The 21,088-nt window shown below is 37.6% G+C and overlaps 1 protein-coding gene across 4 annotated transcripts in view; it reads right to left on the reverse strand.

Moving 5' to 3' along the window:
- rxfp2b (relaxin family peptide receptor 2b) overlaps positions 1 to 21,088 on the reverse strand; it is a 95,309-nt gene that overhangs the window by 24,753 nt on the left and 49,468 nt on the right. For all 4 annotated transcript variants that reach the window (XM_072264288.1, XM_072264286.1, XM_072264290.1 and 1 more), the window contains exons 7-13: positions 20,143 to 20,214; positions 12,575 to 12,646; positions 10,521 to 10,595; positions 10,292 to 10,363; positions 3,069 to 3,140; positions 416 to 487; positions 258 to 329 (exon numbers count right to left, since the gene is read on the reverse strand). In XM_072264288.1, coding sequence (XP_072120389.1) covers positions 258 to 329; positions 416 to 487; positions 3,069 to 3,140; positions 10,292 to 10,363; positions 10,521 to 10,595; positions 12,575 to 12,646; positions 20,143 to 20,214 — 507 coding nt within the window. The remainder of the gene's footprint in view (positions 1 to 257; positions 330 to 415; positions 488 to 3,068; positions 3,141 to 10,291; positions 10,364 to 10,520; positions 10,596 to 12,574; positions 12,647 to 20,142; positions 20,215 to 21,088) is intronic.

A 21,088-nucleotide genomic window follows, 5' to 3' on the forward strand; every position in this document is an offset into this window, starting at 1 on the left:
TAAGTATACTTGCACAATTACACACCAAGTATTTTTCTGAAGTTTTGTGAAATATATGCATAGCATTCTTGCTTTGAAAGCAATGCATTAATTCCATTCAGTTGCTCATGTTTTTTGAACACGTATTTTGTGCATGTGATGAATATAAGACAAATTACATAAAACTAGGTAACTGATTAGATTAAAGCTGTATCTTAGAGATACACACAATGTTATTTTACAAGTGGAATAGGTATATAATTCTTAAATTAACTTACAGAGATTGAAGGTGTTTGAGATTGTCAAACTGTTCAAGATGAACAAAATTGATAGGGTTGTCAGATATATTCCTAAAATAAATTAATATGACTATTTAATGTCAGAATTTAAATAAATAATAATACACCAATCACAAATGTTAACTGAATTTACTTACAATTTTTTCAGTAATTTAGTATATTTGAATAAATGTTTGGGAAGTTCCTGAATCTTGTTTGAAGACAATTCCCTGATAAAAATACAAAATTAAATGATCAGAAATTTGTAGGTAACATTATTTATTCAACAAAGCACAATAAGTTCATAGTTAAATAAAGGTTAGAAATGCAATTTCACACAGAAACAAAATAATAACTTTTAAGATTACTTAAAATTGTTAACTAGGAAATTGTTTCCTCATTTAACAAAACCAAACAAGATTTTAACTAGAAAGGATGCATAGATTTAAAATTGCGGCCAAAAATGGATGAGTACCACATGAATACATGGTACTCACAGAAGCTTTGTAAACCCACCAAAACCTCTAGGTAGAAAGCTAACAACCATTTGTCAAATATTTCTTCTGCATGGATTAAGAGCTCATGAACCAGACTACATTTCAATTAGGATTATTTCTTGGGCTAGAAATTCTATAGTGCTTAAAAGGTGTGTTAAAGTATTGCTGCATAATAGGGCAATATCTTAGGGTGTTACAAATTAGAAGCAGAATTCAAATGGTGGGTTGTTTTTCACAGTTATTTATAGCCTCACACCATTCAATGACATTTCTCAGGCCCTGTGAATTCTATGCATGGAGGACCTAAAACTAATTTCCAGCTGTGTGTCACCCGTGTGCTGTATTCAGGGTTTAAATAAAGATGAACTGAGCAGCATGCAAAAATGTTGCAATATTTAATTCATATCACTTACAATTTATGGTGAACTTCATGGGATTGTGCTTTTTTTGTATTGGTATAACTGTGATACTTAGGCCATGACTGCAACAGCATTGGAAGTAATGGAACGGTAATGGAAAAAGTCGCTCGCGGACTGTTTGTCACAGTCCTATCAAGGAGGAGGCTATCTAGCATCAATGCCAGGACTCAGAAACAGTTAATTTCCCCAAACAGTAAGGCTGATCAACACTTCTACCCACTACCTCCACCAATATTTTATTATCTCCTGTAAGTCATCTAAAGTATAGCCTTGTGTCACTTTATGGACATACATACAATCTATACATATAAGCTATCTTACGTATTTATTTTTATTGAGTGTTATTTATTATTCTAATTATTGTTATTATTGTGTTCTTTATCTTTTAATAGGGAATTTGTGTTATTTACCTTTTGTCACCCATGCTGAGCTTGTCAATTTCATTAACTTTGTTTCCAACTTTCACCCTGCCCTTACATTCACTTGGTCCATTTCTGACACCTTTCTCCCCTTTCTCGATCTCTCTGTCTTCATCACCGGAGACAAATTATCTCCCTCCTGACACCTTTTATAAACCTACCAATTCCCATGGCTATCTTGACTATACTTCTTCTCAACACGTCTCCTGTAAAAATGCTATTCTCTTTTCTCAGTTTCATTGTTTCCACTACATCTGTTCTGAGGAAGAAGCTTTCCTTTCCACGACATCAGAGATGACCTCCTTCTTTAAACAATTGGGGTTTCCTACCATTGATGTTGCCCTCACCTGTATACCCTCCATTTCTGGACATTCACATTCACCCCATCTTCCCACTGCCTTAACAGGGATAGAGTTCCTTTTGTCTGCAACTACCAGCCCATGAGCCACAGCATCCAGTACATCATTCTTGGCAACTTCCACCATTTTCAATGAGATCCTACCACCAAACACAACTTTACCCCCCCCCCACCCCCCACACCCCACGCACACACTCCACTTTCCAAAGAGATCGATCCTTCCATGAAATTCATTCATTCTTGAATTACTCTAGCAATCTGGAGAAGAAGAATTTCAGATAACAAATGAACTTTTGAATATTTTCTAGTAATGTTTCTGTACCATCTTGCTAATTGGTTGTTAACATCTTCCTGATTATTCTATTTTATCGGAGACAATTATTAATAAAAATAGCATTTTTAATCAGTTGGATAAATATGCATTCAGTGGCCACTTTATTAGATACTTCCTGTACCTAACAAAGTGGCCACTGAATGAATGTTCATGGTCATCTGCTGCTGTAGCTCATCCACTTCAAGATTTGACATGTTGTGCATTCAGAGATGCTTTTCTGCACATTACCATTGTAACATGTGGTTATTTGAGTTACTGTCACCTTCCTATCAACTTGAATCTGTCAGGCCATTTGCCTCTGACCTCTCTCATTAACAAAGTATTTTCACCTACAGGACTGCTGCTCACTGGATGTTTTTCTTTTGTTTTTCATTCCATTCTCTGTAATCTCTGGAGACTTTTGTACCTGAACATCCCAGGAGATCAGCAGTTTCTGGCAGACTGGGTACTGAAACCACCCAATCTGCCACCAACAATCATTCATAGTCAAAATCATTTAATTACATTTCTTCCCAATTCCCATGTTTGGTCTGAACAACAACTGAACCTCTTGACCATGTCTGCATGCTTTTATGCATTGAGCTGCTGCCACATGATTGGCTAATTAGATATTTGCACTAATGAGTAGGTGTACCTAACAGAGTGATTACTGAGTTTAAATCATCACGTTCAATAATCAGGGCACTTCTGCTGGTATGTCAAAAGTAAGGAATCTTCCAATATATACAAGGTGAAATAAGTAAATACAGTAGCATATATTGATGTAGAAGGCACATAAACGTACAGATCTATCAAACTATGTAATGGAGCAAATGTCTTTTCAGAAATGGTAGCAATTTCATTCTTCAAGATATACCTGTTGAAGAGAAAAATAATTGTAATTAATCAAATTAGTATGCTTGTCTTTAAATGGCAATTTCCTTCAGATCTGAAATACAGATGTTCAAACATTTTCTTTTCATTCATTCAAGTTGTTTGTGCCCAATTTTTTCAACCTCTTTGTCTGCCTAAGGAACCAATTCTCATCCAAGTTTGAATGTCTTTCTTTGTTTTATCTCCGCCTCGTCACTTGTCAGTGAGAGAACATGCTGGAAGTCGGAATGACCTGTAGTAGGGAGCCAGCATGAGAAAGCAAGCTATTTTCCCTAAATTTCATTGATGCATTTATTCTATAATATCGATATGAAAGAAATGATAGGAAAAATCTAATTGTATCAACCCACTGGAGTTATCACAAGGGAATACCTGTATGCCGGAAACCTAAAATGCAAATTAGAGAGAGCTTTATCATTACATAAACAAAAAAGAATCAAGGTAAAGATTTCTTTCCATACAATGGAGCATGGTAGTGATTTATAAAGCAACTAACAGAAGCTGAAGTCCTCATCAATATTGTCATCTTGAACTGTAATGCAGCTTATTGAGAGAGGGCAGGAGTCATTAATTCAACTTGTCCTTTCCCCTACGTGTCACCACCAATGAAAAATCTATGGGAAATCACAAAAGAAAACAAATAAAAAGGAAAGCTGAAATGAAAGCAGATCTCTGATTAAATAAGGAGACCTAGATTCCTGACATGATTTCAGATGTTGTCTCACCCATAAACTGTAGCAAGATTTCTTTAGTTTTTATATTCTCATCTGACAACTGTGATCTATATTCCATTTGCTCTCCTAATTATTTGCTGTACATGTGTATTTCTTACATTGCCAGCCAAATGGCACAGCAGAGCAACATTCAGTGGCCTCTCTCTCTGTTAAATAGTATAACGATTATATTAATATGAGGAAGTAATAGACAGGGAGTGATACGATTTATGCACATATGGAAAGTATGGACTGCTTAGAGACAGTCAGCATAGCCTTGTGTAGGGCAAGTTATGCTTATAAACTTGCTCAAGTTTTTTGTGGAGGTGGCACAGGATCCTGATTCGGGTAAGGTAATGGATGTTACCTACATGGACATTAGTAAGGCATTTAATAAAAGTTCCCTCACGGTAAGTTGATTCAGAAGATGAAGATGCATGGGATTCAGGGTGAATTGCAAGTTTAAATTCAGGACTGGCTTGCCCATAGAAGATAGAGAGTATGGATGGAAGGCTGCTTTTCTGGCTGGAGATCTGTGATCAGTGATATTCTGCAAAGATCGAAGTTGGGACCACTATTATTTATGATTATCAATTATTTGGATGAAAATAAAGATGAGTGAATTCACAAATTTGCAGACTGGTGGAGTTGTGGCCACTGTAGAAGACTATCAAAGAGTTTAATCTGGGCAAGTGTGAGGTGTTGTACTTTGGGAAACCAGATGAAAGGAGAAAGTACACAGACAATGGTAGACCCCTTAATAGCACCGTTAGGGGTGTTAAGTACAAAGTCGGTATTGTGTGTATTTCTGTTCACTCCGTTACAGGAAGGATGTGTATACTGTGGAGAGGGTGCACAAGAGGGTGACCTGATAGAGGTGTATAAGATGATGAGAGGCATTGATCGTGTGGATGGTCAGAGGGTTTTTCCCAGGGCTGAAATGGTTGCCACAGGAGGGCACAGGTTTAAGGTGCTGGGGGGTGGGTACAGAGGAGATGTCAGGGGTAAGTTTTTTACTCAGAGAGTGGTGAGTGCGTGGAATGGGCTGCTGGCAACGGTGGTGGAGTTGGATATGATAGGGTCTTTTAAGAGACATTTAGTTAGGTAAACGGAGCTTAGTAAAATAGAGGGCTATAGGTAAGCCTAGCAATTTCTAAGGTAGGGACATGTTCGGCACAACTTTGTGGGCAGTAGGGCCTGTATTGTGCTTTAGGTTTTCTATGTTTCTATGTTTTTTTTACCAGGGTGATCATTGGATTAGGGTGTATGTGCTATGAGGAAAGGCTGAGCAAACATGGTTTCTTCTTCCTGGACTGTTGGAGGCTGAGGGGTCATGATAGAGGTAATTAAAATTATGTGAGGCATAGATAGGGAAGACGGTCAAAGTTTTCACCCTGGGTAGAAATGTTAAACACCAGAGGATGTGCTTGTAAGGTTGGATGGGGTGGGGGGTAGTTTAAGTCAAATTGAGGGGCAGATTGTGTAGAACAGGTTACTGGAGTAATAGTTGAAACAGACAGTTTGGTAGAGTTTAAGGGGCTTTTAGATAGACACATGAACATGAAAAGAATGTAAGGATATGGGTGATACACAGGAGGAGGACATTTCATATAAATTAGCATCAAGATTGGCACAATGTGGTAGGCCCATATGGCCTGTCCAGTATTATAAGATACCATTTTCAAGTATAAAAACTTTATACATTTTAAGCCATTACTTCATTTTTAGGAGATGATAATCAGTGCATCCACAATTTGCACAGGAATATCATCAAAGCCGATGCGGTCATGGGGATGATGGTGGCCATCTGTTGCAAGTTAGGAGAGGCCGGAGGTGGTGTGGGAAAGAGCAGAGGTGTAGCGGGCACACTGGAGTCTGTGCTCAGTTGGGGGATAGCCACTCTCATCAGTGCTGCCCTGCAGTGTTTGCTCTGTGGAAGACAAGCCGGATTACATTCCTCTATGACTACACTAGCGCATGATGAGGACCTGCAGGAATGTGGCTCCAGCACAACATCCCATGCATCATCAATCTACAGGCCATGACACTCAGGGATCTGGACTGTATATATCTTATTGTGACTGTATATTTTTCTGCTATGGTAATTACGTTTGCCTTGTGCAGCGTGTGACTATTGGTACTGTATTTTGCACCTTGGTCCCAATGGAGTGCCTTTTAGTTGGCTGTATTCATGTGAATGTTCAAATGACAATTAAACTTGAGCTCGAACTTGAATTGAAACTTGAAAATTGTTGCCGGGATACTCCAGGTAAGAGAACTCTCAGAATTTCCTGAGGTCTATGAAAGATTTAACAGAGAACAATATGGATGAATAATAGACTTTACTTTTATATGACCTTTTCTCACAGCATTTAATAGATTTTATATTACAAGTAGAATCAACAGAAAGCATCCAGCCCAGATGGGGTAACTGTCTGAGTGCTGAAGACCTGTGCTGATCAACTGGCTGGAGTGTTCACCAACATCTTTAAATTTTCGCTTTGGCAGTCTGAGGTACCCACCAACTTCAAGCAGGTTTCAAATATACCAGTGCCCAAGAAGAGCATGGTAACCTGCCTCAATGACTATCGTCCAGTAGCACTTACATGCACTGTGATTAAAGTTCAAAGCAAATGTTATTATCATGTATGTCATCACATATAATGGTGAGATTCATTTTTCTGTGGGCATACTAAGCAAATCTATACAACAGTAACCATAACAGGGTCAGTGAAAGATCAAGTAGAGAGCACAAGACAACAAACTGTGGAAATGCAAATATAAATAAATAGCACAAATAACAAGAACATGAAATAGCAATATAAAGAGTCCTTAAAGTGAGATCATTGGTTGTGGGAACATCCCAATGGATGGGCAAGTGAGTGTAGTTATCCCCTTTCGTTCAAGAGACTGATGGTTGAGGGGTAGTCACTGTTCTTGAACCTGATGCTGAGAGTCCTGAGGCACTTGTACCTTCTATTTGATGGCAGCAGCAAGATAAGAGTATGGTCTGAGTGGTGAGGATTTCTGATGATGGATACTGCTCTCCTCCGACAGCATTTCATGTAGAAGATGCGCTTAATGGCTGGGAGGGCATTACCCATGATGTATAGGGCTGAATCTACTAGCTTTTATAGGATTTTCTGTTCAAAGGCATTGGTGTTTTCATACCAAGCTGTGATGCAGCCAGTCAATACACTCTCCACTACACATCCACAGAATCTGTCAAAGTTTTTTGATGTCATGCCAAATCTCCGCAGGCTCCTAAGGAAGTAGGTCCCCTGTAGTTTCAAGTTACTAACCCTCTCCACCTCTGATCCTCTGATCTCCCTCTCCTGAAGTCTACAATCAATTCTTTGGTCTTGCTGACATTGAGTGAGAGGTTATTGTTACGACACTACTCAGACAACTTTTCAGTCTCCCTCCTGTATGCTGATTCATCACCAACTTTGATATGGCCTACAACAGTGGATCATCAGCAAATTTGAATATGGTGCTAGAGTTATGCCAGGCCTCACAGTCATAGGTGTAAAGCGAGCAGAGCTGGGGGCTAAGCATACAGCCCTGTGGTGCACCTGTACTGATGGAGATCATGAAGGAAATGTTTCTTGCAAATCTGAACTGACTGGGGTCTACAAGTGAGGAAATCCAGAATCCAATTGCACAAGGAGGTATTGAGTCCAAGGTCTTGGAGATTATTGATTTGTTTCGAGGGAATAATGGTATTGAATGCTGCGCTGTAGTTTATAAAGAGCATCCTGATGTATATATGCACCTTTTCTGTCCAGATGTTCCAGGGTTGTGTGAAGAGCCAATGAGATGGCATCTGCAGTGGACCATTGCTCCGTAGGCAAATTGGAGCAGATCCAAGTCACCTCTCAGGCAGGAGCTAATATGTTTCATCACCAGCTTCTCTAAATACTTCATCACAGTGATGTAAGTGCAACTGGGTGATAGTCATTGAGGTAGGTCACCACACTCATCTTGGGTACAACTATAATTGAAGTCTGCTTGAAGCAGATGGGTACCACCCACTGCTAAAGCAAGAGGTTAAAGATATCAGTGAACATACGAGCCAGGACTTTAGTACATGGCCAGGTACCCCATCCGGTCCGGATACTTTCATTGGATTTATCCTCCCGAAGGAAGGCCACACATCAGCTTCAGATACTGAGATCAAAGGATCTTCAGGAGAAGTCAGGGTTCACAATAGCTCCTCCATGTTCTTTGAGAGATTGGTGATGTTCCATGGTCTTTCAATTTGGTCTTTTAATTCAACATATTTCTGGTGTTTGTCACTTACTGATTTTTGTATGTTATGTGTATTTGGAATAGCTATATCTACTAAGTAATTTTTCCTGCTTGTTTACCCTGGAACATTATATCCAGACGGTTATTGTGGATTGCCCAATCTGTAATAGTTGATTGGTTGTAATATAATTTGTAGGACTCTGACTCTAAAATTGGATCAGCTTGTATTTATAGTAAAGTATGGCATCTTTTATGAGTTTGTATTTTAAAGCAAGAGTTTGGTGAATGATGTTTGCCACTTGATTGTGCCTGTGTAAGTAAAAAGATTGAGTTAAACTGTTGTAGGATCCTGTAATGTGTTGGATGGTCTCTGGTTTTCTTGACACTTTCTACATTTATCTTCTTGAATTTGTCGGTCTGTTGTTATGTATATTTGATCATTTTTTTTTTGTCTTAACCACCGGGTTCTGTATTGCCACAAGAACCCTTCTGTTTCGGGGAAGAGGTCTCCAACTCTGACGCATTTGATGCTTCCTTGGCAACACCTAGTCTGCTCAGATCAAGGGGCTGTCTTCCATGAAGGGTCATGCTTTTCTATTGGTCAACTTTTTCTTCTGTAGCGATAATTTCTTCATTTTTCTAGGTTCTGCTTTCACTTAGTTTTGTGGTGTGTAGTTCTTATCAGAATTGCATATGGTCATGTTGAGTGCTTAGTCCTGTTTATGTTGATGCAAATATATCCTTAGAAGTTTTATCTGACTGTTGTGTAATTTTTTCATATCTGTAATTCCTCTTACCTCTTTTGTGCTAAGTAGTGATAATCTAAGTGTGTTCAAGTGTACATAGTGTTTTCTAAAATTTGTCATTTCAGTTCTTATTTTTGTTTGTAAATTTTCCAGATCTGTTTCAGATTAAGATATTATGCCAAAAGAATATGTTAATATGGGCATACCAAAAGTGTTTATTGCCTTTGTTATATTTTTACTATTGAGCTCTGTCTGGCAGATTTCCATAAGCTTTGAAGTAAATGTTGTCAAAAGTTTTCCCTTTATTGCACTATGATGTATTTTCTTATATGTTTCATATCATCCATCAGTTGTATTGAATCCTGCTGGTCTGTTTTATATTCTACTAGCTCTATTGGTCATTCCTTTATGTTTAATGTTCTCCACTTACCTAGTTCAAAGATCATGTTAATATCTTTAGAAAATAGTTCTACTATTTGAATTAATTGCTTTAGCTTTACTGATGGAATGTATAATTTCCATGTATAGAAGGTTTATCAAGGTATAATTTGTTTGGTTGTTTCTGATTTGAACCCAATTTTTGTCCGATTTGGTAAATTAGAGAGCATGTTTAATGCCAGACAAAACCATAGTGGACTTAGGGAGTTGTCCTGGAAAATGCCTCAGTTTATTTTGAAAATGGTGGTTGCATGCCAATGTTTCATCAGATGTAGAAATTTCACAAGTATTGGGTGTAGTTTACATATATTAAGTATTTCTCTTAACCATGAGTGTGTGACAGAATCAAATGCTTTTTGGTAGTCAATATAACAACATGAAAGGTTTCTGCTTTTCCACCTGTTGATTTAGAATTACAGAATCTATTATCAGTTGTTCTTGACATCCTTTAATACCCTTACGGCATCCTTTCTGCTCTTCTGCAAGTATCTTGTGGCTATCTAAGTGAGTGGTGATTAGTTGCAAGATGCATGATTTTATAATTTTATATATAGTCTTAAATAATTATGGTTTTATTTTATAGTTTGTAATAATAATTAACAATAATAATTATTACTGATGAAGGGTCTCGGCCTGAATTGTCGACTGTTTACTCTTTTCTGCAGAAGTGCCTGGCCTGCTGGAGCTCCTCCAGCATTTTGTGTGTATTGATTGCATTTCCAGCATCTGCAGATTTTCTCCTGTTAATAATTATTATTACTTATTTTATTTCTTTTTCTTTTTGTATTTGCATAGTTTGTTGTCTTTTGCACATTGGTTATTTGTCCATCCTGTTGGGTGTGGTCTTTCATTAATTCTATTGTGTTTCTTGTATGTATTATGAATGCCAGCAAGAAAATGAATCTCACGGTTATATATGATGACGTATGGTATGTGTACTTTGATAATTAATTTACTTCAAACTTTGAATAAATAAATATACTTACAGCACAGCCAGTTTATCACATTTCAGGAAAGAAGAATCATCCAATGACTTGATTTGATTACTGCCAAAATCCCTGGAAGTACAATTGGACAGTAAAATTAACGAACATCAATAAATTGGACCATCATGAACAGTTTTAAAATGAATAGTGAATGATAACATCCAAAGTTACATACCAAAGAAAAAGTTTCATTAATTTTACCAACAATGAGAAAATAATTTTCACTTACATCAGGCACACTTCTGGGATTTCAGCACATATTGTTCTCTTTGGTAGATTTTCCAATAAATTGTTCACCATTGATCTACAAAGAAAAGGTTAAATCTTTTACAGAAGGCTCAACTGGAAAATTAAACATTTACCCAACCTGTCACTTATTTTCAGATTAAATACCCCCTTCTTTATTCTTAGTGACACATCTTAGACCTGGGTCCAATAATGAGTCTGTGCTTGAATCAGATAGACGATGTATGGATGAGGAGAATTCAAGCAGGTGACTGGGGTGATTGTGCTAAAGATATTGGCAGTGAGGGGTGGTGTGATAACCATAGAAAGTTGAAGAAGGATACTTGTAACAAAGTAAGCTTAGAAGATGGATACTCTGATAGGGATTCATATAGAGTAAATGCATTCAACTGAAGCTGAAGGAGATCTCAATCTTCTTGTTGAGACTGAGTTCAGTGTGCATGCAAGGCTTCCTTATGCAGTCCATTGAGTGTTTATTTACCTTTAAATCTATGCGTAACATCTTGTATAACTTTTGATACTCTGTTGTACCAACCACTACTGTTGAAAAAAGGATTCCCTTCAAGGAAATCCTTCAAGAAGGATTTTTTGTTGAGCATTTGCCTTAATAAAACAAACACAAGAGAGATCCTGAATGAACATGAATACATTAGTGTTGAGTTTGGGGTGGTACTGCTTTAGTAAGTAATTCTTCCCCATTCCTTTCCAGTCCTGATGAAGGTTCTCAGCCTGAAACATGAATTGTTTATTCCTTTCCATAGATGCTGCCCGACCTGCTGATTTCCTCCAGCATTTTGTGTCTGTTAGGCAGTAATCAGGTAGTGTTTATGCTGTTCTATAATCATTTTGGGGATACTACGGATGTTGGCAAATATATGTAAGGCAGTATATTGGAATTTTATGCAGTCATGATAATAATTGGAATACGAGATGTGCAATTATTTATATATGAAAACTATTGGAGAAATAATCTAACATGATTAACTGTATATGGAGCAATCAATCATAGAGATGGTAAGTTTGGTGTTGGATTTTAGTGATGTGTTTGTTATCGAGAAGATTTCGTAGTTATTTAAGCTTGAATTATTCTGTCAATTGATCTACATTTCTTAATGTTTGTAGATCATCATCGTTGGTATGGATTTACTACCTTTTTTTAGAAAAGGGAAAGCATATAGAATATTGTTTTTCCTTTCCATGTGGGCGGCAGTCTTACCGTTTCGTTAGCACTTTTGTCTGCTTTTTATGAGGCCGAGTTGCTAGCTCAACACTCAACCCAGTATGGATAGAAAGCAAGGAGCCAGCCAGACTTGAACCCAGGACCATTCGCTTCAAAGTCCCGTGTGGATGCCTCTACACCAATGGCCAGCAATATAATGTGAATTTAATATATACTACATGTATCTTTAAGAAATTTGTGGACATTGCAGGATAATATCTAATATAAATATAGTAAGTATTTTGGTATTAGTCACTACTGATTGTTGATTGTTGAATCCTGACAAAGGGTTCCGGCCCGAAACGTTGACTGATCGTTTCCACGGATGCAGCCCGACCTGCTGAGTTCCTCCAGCGTGTTGTGAGGATTGTTGAATGTTGCCTGCTCTCAATAAAGAAACCTCAAGCAGTAGCTCCTACCATATTAATTGCTTCACTAAACCACAAAAGAGCCTACAGATACTACATAATACATGCAGATATTTTTGGCCAAGTAATGCCAAACAAGTTTAATCTATAACTTCAGCAGTCAACCATTTGCCATTCAGCTTTTTGTGGCACCGAATCACATTTTTTTCAGACCAGTTATACATTTTAAATACTTCAGCAATCTGAAATGAATATTAAATGCAACACAAAATGTCAAAATATATCAGCCTAATTCCAACAAAAACTGACATTAGCACATTAGTTACAGTCATCTTAATACCTTTTTAGAAAAGTTAATGCCAAAAGCTCTAAGCACAAAATTGAATAAAACCACATTCTTCATAAAGAAAAACATTAAGAAATTTACTAAATGGAAGGAAATGTACTTACAAAATATATAAAGATTTCAGTCCAATAAATATCCGTGGTGAGATTTTTGATATTAGATTGTCATCAAGAATTCTAAGAAAAAATAATTGTACCATTTCAAGCCAGGAAGATGAGAGTTCAGAATTTGTTTTATTTAACTTCATGTAACAGAATTACTTAGAATGTGAAAATCTATGTGTAACATCTGATATGACTTCTGATATTCTATTGTACTAACTACTACTGTTGATTAAGCATTCAAAAATGGCTTCCTTCGAGGAAGTCCTTCAAAAGAAGGATTTTTTGTTGAGTAGCTATATCCTCGTTACTTACTTTAATAAAGTCTAATGTTTATGCTCCATACTCATCTCTTCTTAAGGAAATAAGATAACAAACAACAGATCCTTTAGGAGATCAAAATTGTAGCCTCCATGTGACTATTTTCTTCTATGAATCTTTCTATTTTCTTTATCAAAGATGGGCTGATATTGACATTAACATTAAAGACATAGTGTGAAGTATGCATAACAAAAAATAAGATATCAAGAAACACAAGTTCCTTAAAAGTAGCTGTATAATCAAATCTGGATAAGAAGAAATCTAGATTCTTAAAAGAAGCAAAGGGCATGATGGCAGTGAACTGGAAACTAACCTGGAACTGTTGTGTACAAAAGGAGTAAGTGACAGACTGGATAACTGCAAGCTCCAGAGGACAGTATTATCAATACTGAAGAGGTGCAGGTTAATGAAGTACAATCAGCATGGATGTATTAAAATAACTTGTTCAAATAACCTAATTAGTACATTTGAAACAGTCTACATGAATTTAAGTGAGGTGTTTAACCAAATCTCACATAGCTATTTGATTAAAAAAGTCACATTTGAGCCCAGAAAAAAATGGCAAGATTGCTTCATGTGCTTAATCAAATAACCTTTAAATCTGGTGTACCTTCTGATCAATGGGAGTTTTCATGACCCAAGGTCTCTATGCACTTGACTCAGTACTGGGTCCCATGATAGATATTAATAACTTAGACTGTAATCCAAGCTTCACAATTAAAATGTTTGCTGATGATGCTAGAGTTGGTAGTTGATAATAAGGGAAAAATCTAGGCCACAGGAATGGTAGGAATGAGAGTAAGAGTGGGACCTTGGGTTGTATGTCCAGAGACCCCTGAAGATATTGGAAATGGTTGACAAGGTGGTGATAAAGGTAAAGCATGGTAGATTTGCAAAATTATCATCATGCAAAGAAACTAATTAGGCCGAGTTTACTTTTATTTGAAATAAAGACTTACGAGAGAATTTACTGAGATGTATACATTTATGAGAGGCTTTGACAATTAGATAAGGAATGTCTTTTTTCCCTGAAGCAAATTCAATGACACACAGAAAATAGTTACGTTAATTTTGGTAGAAGGAATTGTGGAATTCACTGTCTGAAATGGATGAGGAAGCAGAAACTCTTTTCATACTGGGAAATCCAATAAGAGACATTTCTATGGCAACCCTAGGCTACCTTTGAGATGATGGAGAATAGTGGGAATGGTGCAAAGTTGGGGGTGATGGAGAGGGGGGAAAATTGAAACAGGAAAGGTATAACGGTAAAAGAATATCTTGTGGCCATGGATATTTTTGACACCCCATAATTACAGGCAGCATTTTGTTAACTGACAAAAGGTCTATGTTCACAGAGGCATTCTGACACCTATTGTAAAAATGACAAAGAATTCCATTTCACATGTAATTATGATGGCATTAGGATTCACTTCACATCCTGCAGAGTTCACTACATTCAGCACGATGAAATCACTTTATGGTGAGTTATTTACCAAGGTCATAAGCCATGATCTTTCAGTTCAATATCTGTCAATAACTAATTAAAATAATCTGTGCACATTGATGATGCTATCAAATTACTAAAATAGGAAAATTAAAAGTGAATTAATATCAATCACACAGATTTTAAAAAAGAGATAACATTTGAGGTAAATGGTACTTCAATAGAACTTTCCTCTTGAAACGATAGCACTGTTTCTCTGTCAGTATCTACCACCGTGTTTGCTGAGTACTTCTAGCACTTTCTTTTTCTACGTCACATTTGAAACATCTGTCAATTATCACTTTTTGATTATGGCGACTATCCATTATAAATGCTGTGTCCAGTTTCTCAGATCTGATGCACGAGTCCAGGTAGAGATCGCTTCAATCTGAGACCGAGTCTCTGGTTGCATGTAGGTGCAAGGATGCAAAAAGGAGAAAAATCTCTTTTGTATGTCCAGATCCTTGCTGATACTCAAGTTGGTAAGAGTAAATGATAGGCGATTTTGCCATTATTTTCAGTGGGTGTCCCTGAACTTGTACACTTCAATCCTATTGTAAGATCTATTTTATATTGTATCCCAATCACAAACAAGAGAAAATCTGCAAATGCTGCCTGGCCTGCTGAGTTCCTCCAGCATTTTGTGTGTGTTGCTTGGTTATATTGTGTCATATTGTTAAGAAAAAGTAGTTCCAAATTGGCATTGGTGACATATGGTGATGTTTTGCAGGAAGCTCACAAAAGTACTAGATACACTACTAGATATACTATTGAACTACAATCACTGCAATCTGCAGCCTGTTATTCTCCTTTTAAGGAAGGTACTTCTGAACCATCTAAATCAGCGATTCCCAAGATGGGGTGGTTACGTATCCTAAGGGGGCATTAGGGGAAATAAAAGTTGTCAAGGGGCATTCAAGATTCTTGGGGGGTGGTAAGTGACACCTTAACTTGAGGCACTTCCAAAAAAAAAGGAGGCACTTCCAAAAAAAAGGAGGCACTGGAACACAGGAAGAACCATAGCTCTGCAGATGTTGAGCACTCATCGTCACAATGCATCTGAAACTCAGCAATCTCATCCACCCTTACCAACCAAACATATACATTATTGCATAAATTAATAACCAGGGTGCCAACAGCTCCCCCTTGACTCACAGCATGGAACGAGTTCATGCAATTTAACAGTTGGTAAATCAAGTATACCCTCTCAATTTTCTTTACAGATCTACAGAAAACAGGTCGCGCAATGATACAGCACTGGCCGGAACCGAACAGTAAAATAGAGCCAATAAGTGAAACTGCCCACCCCAAGGATTCCTCTTCAGGTGTTCAAAGCAACCTCGGCTTCATATGTGTGGTCAAGAACCATCTTTGGGGATTATGAAACCTTACGTGATTGGCCAATCGCGCTAACTGGAATAGTATAAAGCTAGCTTGCTGAACACCAGCTCTATCCCAACTAACATTCAGATTCCAGTCTGAAACAAGTTTTGCTGTTGTGATCATCTTCATCTTTGCTTCACCGTTCCTTTGCATGCCGCTACCATTGTTCCATCCGTGTCAACTTGCTGCTGTCGCCAACATCCGATAGGCATTCCCAGTTTGTGTTAATTTTTAAATTTTAACTTAGCCCCATTAATGATGGATAAATATGTACACTGTGATCTTGATGAGTCCAAAGGCAGTGAAGCCTTGAATTCTAATCCAGCTAAGAAACAGAAACTACAGAAGGAGCATCAATACAATGTTACATACCTGGAGTACAGTTTTATTCTGTTCCCATCAGATCAGCGATGACTCATGTATCTTATTTGTAATACTTTATTATTAATGAAGCCATGAAATGGTCAGGATTGTAGGAACACTTCCATAAAAGACCCCCCAAAGCGGCTGCTTATAGTATTACTCAGTTCCAGAAGATGAAAGAAGCATTTGAAAAGCATTGCACACTTGAGTCATTTACCAAGAAAGATCAAAATGACCTCGATAGTGGTCTCATTGCTTCTGATAACATTTCCAAAATGATAGCAAGGTGTAGAAAATCTCATACAATTGGTGAAAGATTAATAATGCCTGCTGTATCAGAAGTGCTCATCACTATTCTGAAAATGGATGCCAGTTTCTCTGAGTATTAACTCTGTAGCTCATTGTATTGATGAAATGAGAGAAGGCATTGAGTATCAACTATGCACAGAGCTACAGAAAACAGAAATAGGGATACAACTGGATGAGTCCACTGTGCAAGGCAATGAGGCATTGCTAATGGCATAGGTATGGTTCAACAAAAATGAAAAAAAAGTTTATGAAGAGATTCTCTTTTGTAAAAAGTTAAAAAACAAATATCAATGGACAATCAATCTACGGTGAGCTCAAAATATATATTGAGGATAAAAATATTCTGATTATGAACATGATTTCTTGTGCAACAGATGGAACATCATATATTACAGGTCACCATGCTGGTCTAGTGGCATTGATGAAAAAAGAAATTCCAAGTCTGTTTGTAATCCATTGTGTAATTCATCATCAACACCTCACAGCCAAAAACCTCAGCTAGCGACTTTTTTCAAGCATGACACTTGTAATATCTGCTATCAATAAAATTAAAGCTCATCTATTAAGTAGCAGAATATTTCACCAGTTATGCCAAGGTAACAATGAAGAGTTTGAAAGCTTGCACTGAAATGCATTGGCTGTCAAAAGGATGCTGCTTAAACCATTCCTTTGATCTTTTGGACACTGGTTGAATTTTTGCTCAAAGTTGACAAAGAGCTTGGGAAACAAGACTGAGCTTCTACATGGAGATGTGGCATACCTTGCCGATCTGTACGAGAAAATGAGTGCTTTAAGTATGAAACTGCAGGGTGAGAATTTCAATTTAATCCAGGTAAAAAGTGCAGTGTCCACTTTTATTGGAAAATTGGAAATATGCAAGCAAAACACTGGGTGAAGAAAGTTCTCACCATTTCCTTGTATGGAAAGTATGGCATTCTCTTTCATAGATGGTGATTTGCAAGAGTACTACTTACACCTGCAGTCAATGAAGAAGAAATTTCAGAATCGGTTCAAGGATTTGAATGATCTGCAAATTCTGGACTGGCTTTTCAAAAATGTCAGCTTTTGTGGTACGTGGCTACACTGTCATACAACGTTTCCTGGACTTTAAAGAAGAGCCAAACTGCTCTTCATTGTATTTCCATCCTCCTACCTTGTTGGAAGAGGCTTCAGTACAATGAACCACATACTCACAAAAAGTAGAAACCGCTTGGACATTGTTACATGTGGGGACTTAAGGCTTTTGCTGTCACAACTTGAACCAGATATTTCAACTCTTGCTAAAACCATCAAGCTCAAGGAGCATGTTGATATTGAAGCTGCTGGACGGCGCACAGGTACTGTGTAAGCTAGGTTTAAGAATAAATAAAACTTTAAAGCAAAATCATTTTTCTCATGTTAGCATATGTTAGACATGGTTTTACACTATGGGGTGCCGGAAAGTATAATGTGCCTAAGAGGGGTGTTGGCAAGTATGAAGATGCTTTAGGGGTTGTTGGCAAGTATGAAATAGCTTTGGGGGTGTGTTGGGCTAAAAATGTTGGGAAAAAGTGATCTAAATGAATTAGTAATTGTACAATCTCCTGATGGATTCACAGAACTTGACTCGCTAGAATCCAGGTATGGCTGAGGCAGCCTCCACTGTGGGTGAACATTGCATTGAGGCCTAGGGCAGAGAATGAACCTGTTACTCCATGCCGAATAAAGCACGAAACAGATTAAAGCATCGAGACCAAGACTGGAAAAAGAACTGGTGTCCAATGCTGTCTGCCTGTGTTTAACCCATTTTACTTTCTTCTCGCTACTACCATTGGACAGGGGTTGCAGCTCCCGCGGGCAGTTGTTTCCTGCTGCCACTGGGCTCCTGGAACAGCTTCACTCACCTCAGCACTGAACTGACTCTGCAGCACACATAGACTCACTTTCAGAGACTCTGCAGCTCATGTTCGACGTATTTCTGATTTTTTTTTTAACTATTCACATGGTTTGTCCTCTTTTGCACACGGGATGTTTGTCGGTCTTTGATGTGTGTGGCTTTTCATGGATTCTATCATGTTTCTTTGTTTTGTGGGTGCCTACAAGAAAATAAATCTCAAGGTTGTATATTGTATTCATACTTTGATAATAAATTTGATCTTTGAACTCTACCAGTCTGGTTGAACAGGTTCTCTGACAGACATGGTATCCTCTACTCCACTGCAGTTTGAGGATTACTATCTCTATTAGAATTACTATCAACAAACAATCTGTTGGAGGAACTCATGGGTTCTCTGTGGGAGAAAAAGAATCGTTGATATTTTGGGTTGAAGCAGGGGTAAGGACAGTAACTATCTGTTACTGTATATGGTCTCAGCTTCTGCACCTCTTTCCAACCACTCTCATTGCTCTTCCACTTCTCCCAGCATTTATTAATAATGGGTGCAATTAATTTTACTCCAAGTACAAAATGACTCCCATTATATGTGATCATTAGGAATATGTTTGTATATGCCCCATTATTGTCTATTTATTGTGAAAGAAGATCACATCCAAACTGCCAATATACAGTATAATATTAAAAGAGGTTCAGTCCTTTTGGTGAGTTGTGCTCTACAGAATTCTAGATATCATTCCAGATTCTGTTAAATACAAATGTTTATAATTTCATAAAACCTGTGATCTCTGCCTTCTAGAAAGATAAATGCCGCATATACTAGAAATCAACAAACACTATGCAGGCTGCAAAGGGGGTGACCAACTCACTTACTCAGGAGCAGTGAGGGATGGTTAGATGATCACAAACATGAGAAAATCTGTAGATGCTGGAAGTTCAAAGTAACACATACAAAATGCTGGAGGAAATCAGCAGGCCAGGCTGCATCTGTGGAAAAGAGTAAACAGTCGGTGTTTCGTTCCAAGACCCAAAATATCAACTGTTTAATCTTTTCCATAGATGCTGCCTGGCCTGCTGAGTTCATGCAGCATTTTGTGTGTGTTGCAGTGGTTAAATAATATTGGTTTTGTCCTCAATGGCCACATAAATAATGAACAAAATATAAATAATGCAATTAGAAACAATGAAGCATAATGATGCTAAGATCAAAATGCATATGAGAATGCCAATTGCTATTATTCATCATTAATCATAAGTTGGCTTACAGTAGGATGTGTTGCTGCAGTCTGAAGAGGTCACCAGCAGACTCATGCATGCATCAGATCTGAAGGCATTATGAGCTGTCAGGGAATAGTTTGCATCATTGAAGACTCGAGGACTACTTCAAAGGCTTTTGGACTTTTGATACCAACCTTATTGAAAGATGCTATGTCTCATTTCCAATTACTTCAAATCATGAATTAAGGAAGCAGAAAAGCACTTGTTAATATATTAAAGATAAATGGAAATTGCTCTTGAATAGGAATGGTTTAGAAAGATGTGGGCAAAACACTGGCTTAAAATAGGCACTTTGGTTGGCATGGACAAGTTGGGCCAAAGGACCTTTTTCCATTCTGCATAACTCACTCTGTGACTGTATCATGAAGTCAAGATATCATTGTGGCCAAAGAATTACCTTTACAAATAAATGGTGATCTTAACATGCAATTGATTATTACACAAATTAAATTAAAAGATATCTCAACTGTTATTTCAAATAGATTAGAAATATCAAGCCTTGGAGATCAAAATGGATGTAACAAGACTATAGTGATAGAGAAATCGATGCTTGATACATACAAAACTTCCAGATTATGAAGGTCTTGAAATAGTCTTGGCTTCAGTGAAGTGATACGATTCTGACTGATGTACCTAGAAAAGAGATGTACCAGTAATTTTTGTTCTGGATAAAATTATTACATCTATTTATACCATAAACATTCAAAACTCAAAGAAAGTATTGAGTCAATGAATAATTACAGAACAGTCAAAAAATCAGCCTAAAGACATGATTGGACTTTAGTGAAGTCCATTGTCAGCTCAGCAATAATAGTAATATACATTTAGATGCAATTGATGTTGTCTACATGGACTTTAACAAGACCTTTGACAAGGTTCTGCATAATAGCCTGGTCTAGGTGAGTAACTCATTGGATACACCATTGGCTTTGTGGAAGGGAGTCTAAGGGTGATAGTGGAGGGTTGTTATTTAGATTGGAGGCTCGTGACCAGAGGTGTGCTGCAGGGCTCAGTGCTGGGTCCACTGTTTGTCATCTGTATTAACAACTTATACGACAATGTTGTTACATAATTAGTAAGTTTGCAGATGACACCAACAGCGGGGGTGTAGTGTACAACAAAGAAAGTAAGAAGGTACATTTGGACAAGTACATGGATAGATAAATCCTACAGGGACATGTAGCCAACTACAGGCAAATGAAACTAGCTTACAGAGGCACCTTGGATGTTGTGGAGAAGTTAACTTCGGTAAGGTCACTTTTCAGCCTCCAACACACCAGGAGGTAAATTGTCTGTTGAGGGCATAATCAGCATAGATTTGTGAAAAGCAGAGCATACTTCACGAGTATGATTGAATTCTTTGAGGAAGTGACAAAACAAATTGATGAAGGTAGAACAGTGGATGTAGAATACACTGATTTTATTGAGGCATTTGACAAGGCCTCCATGGTAGGTTCTTTCAGAAAGTCAGGAGGCATGGATTCAGGGAAACTTGGCCTCATGGATT

This window comes from Mobula birostris, chromosome 7 (assembly GCF_030028105.1).
Source record: "Mobula birostris isolate sMobBir1 chromosome 7, sMobBir1.hap1, whole genome shotgun sequence".
Classification (NCBI taxonomy): domain Eukaryota; kingdom Metazoa; phylum Chordata; class Chondrichthyes; order Myliobatiformes; family Myliobatidae; genus Mobula; species Mobula birostris.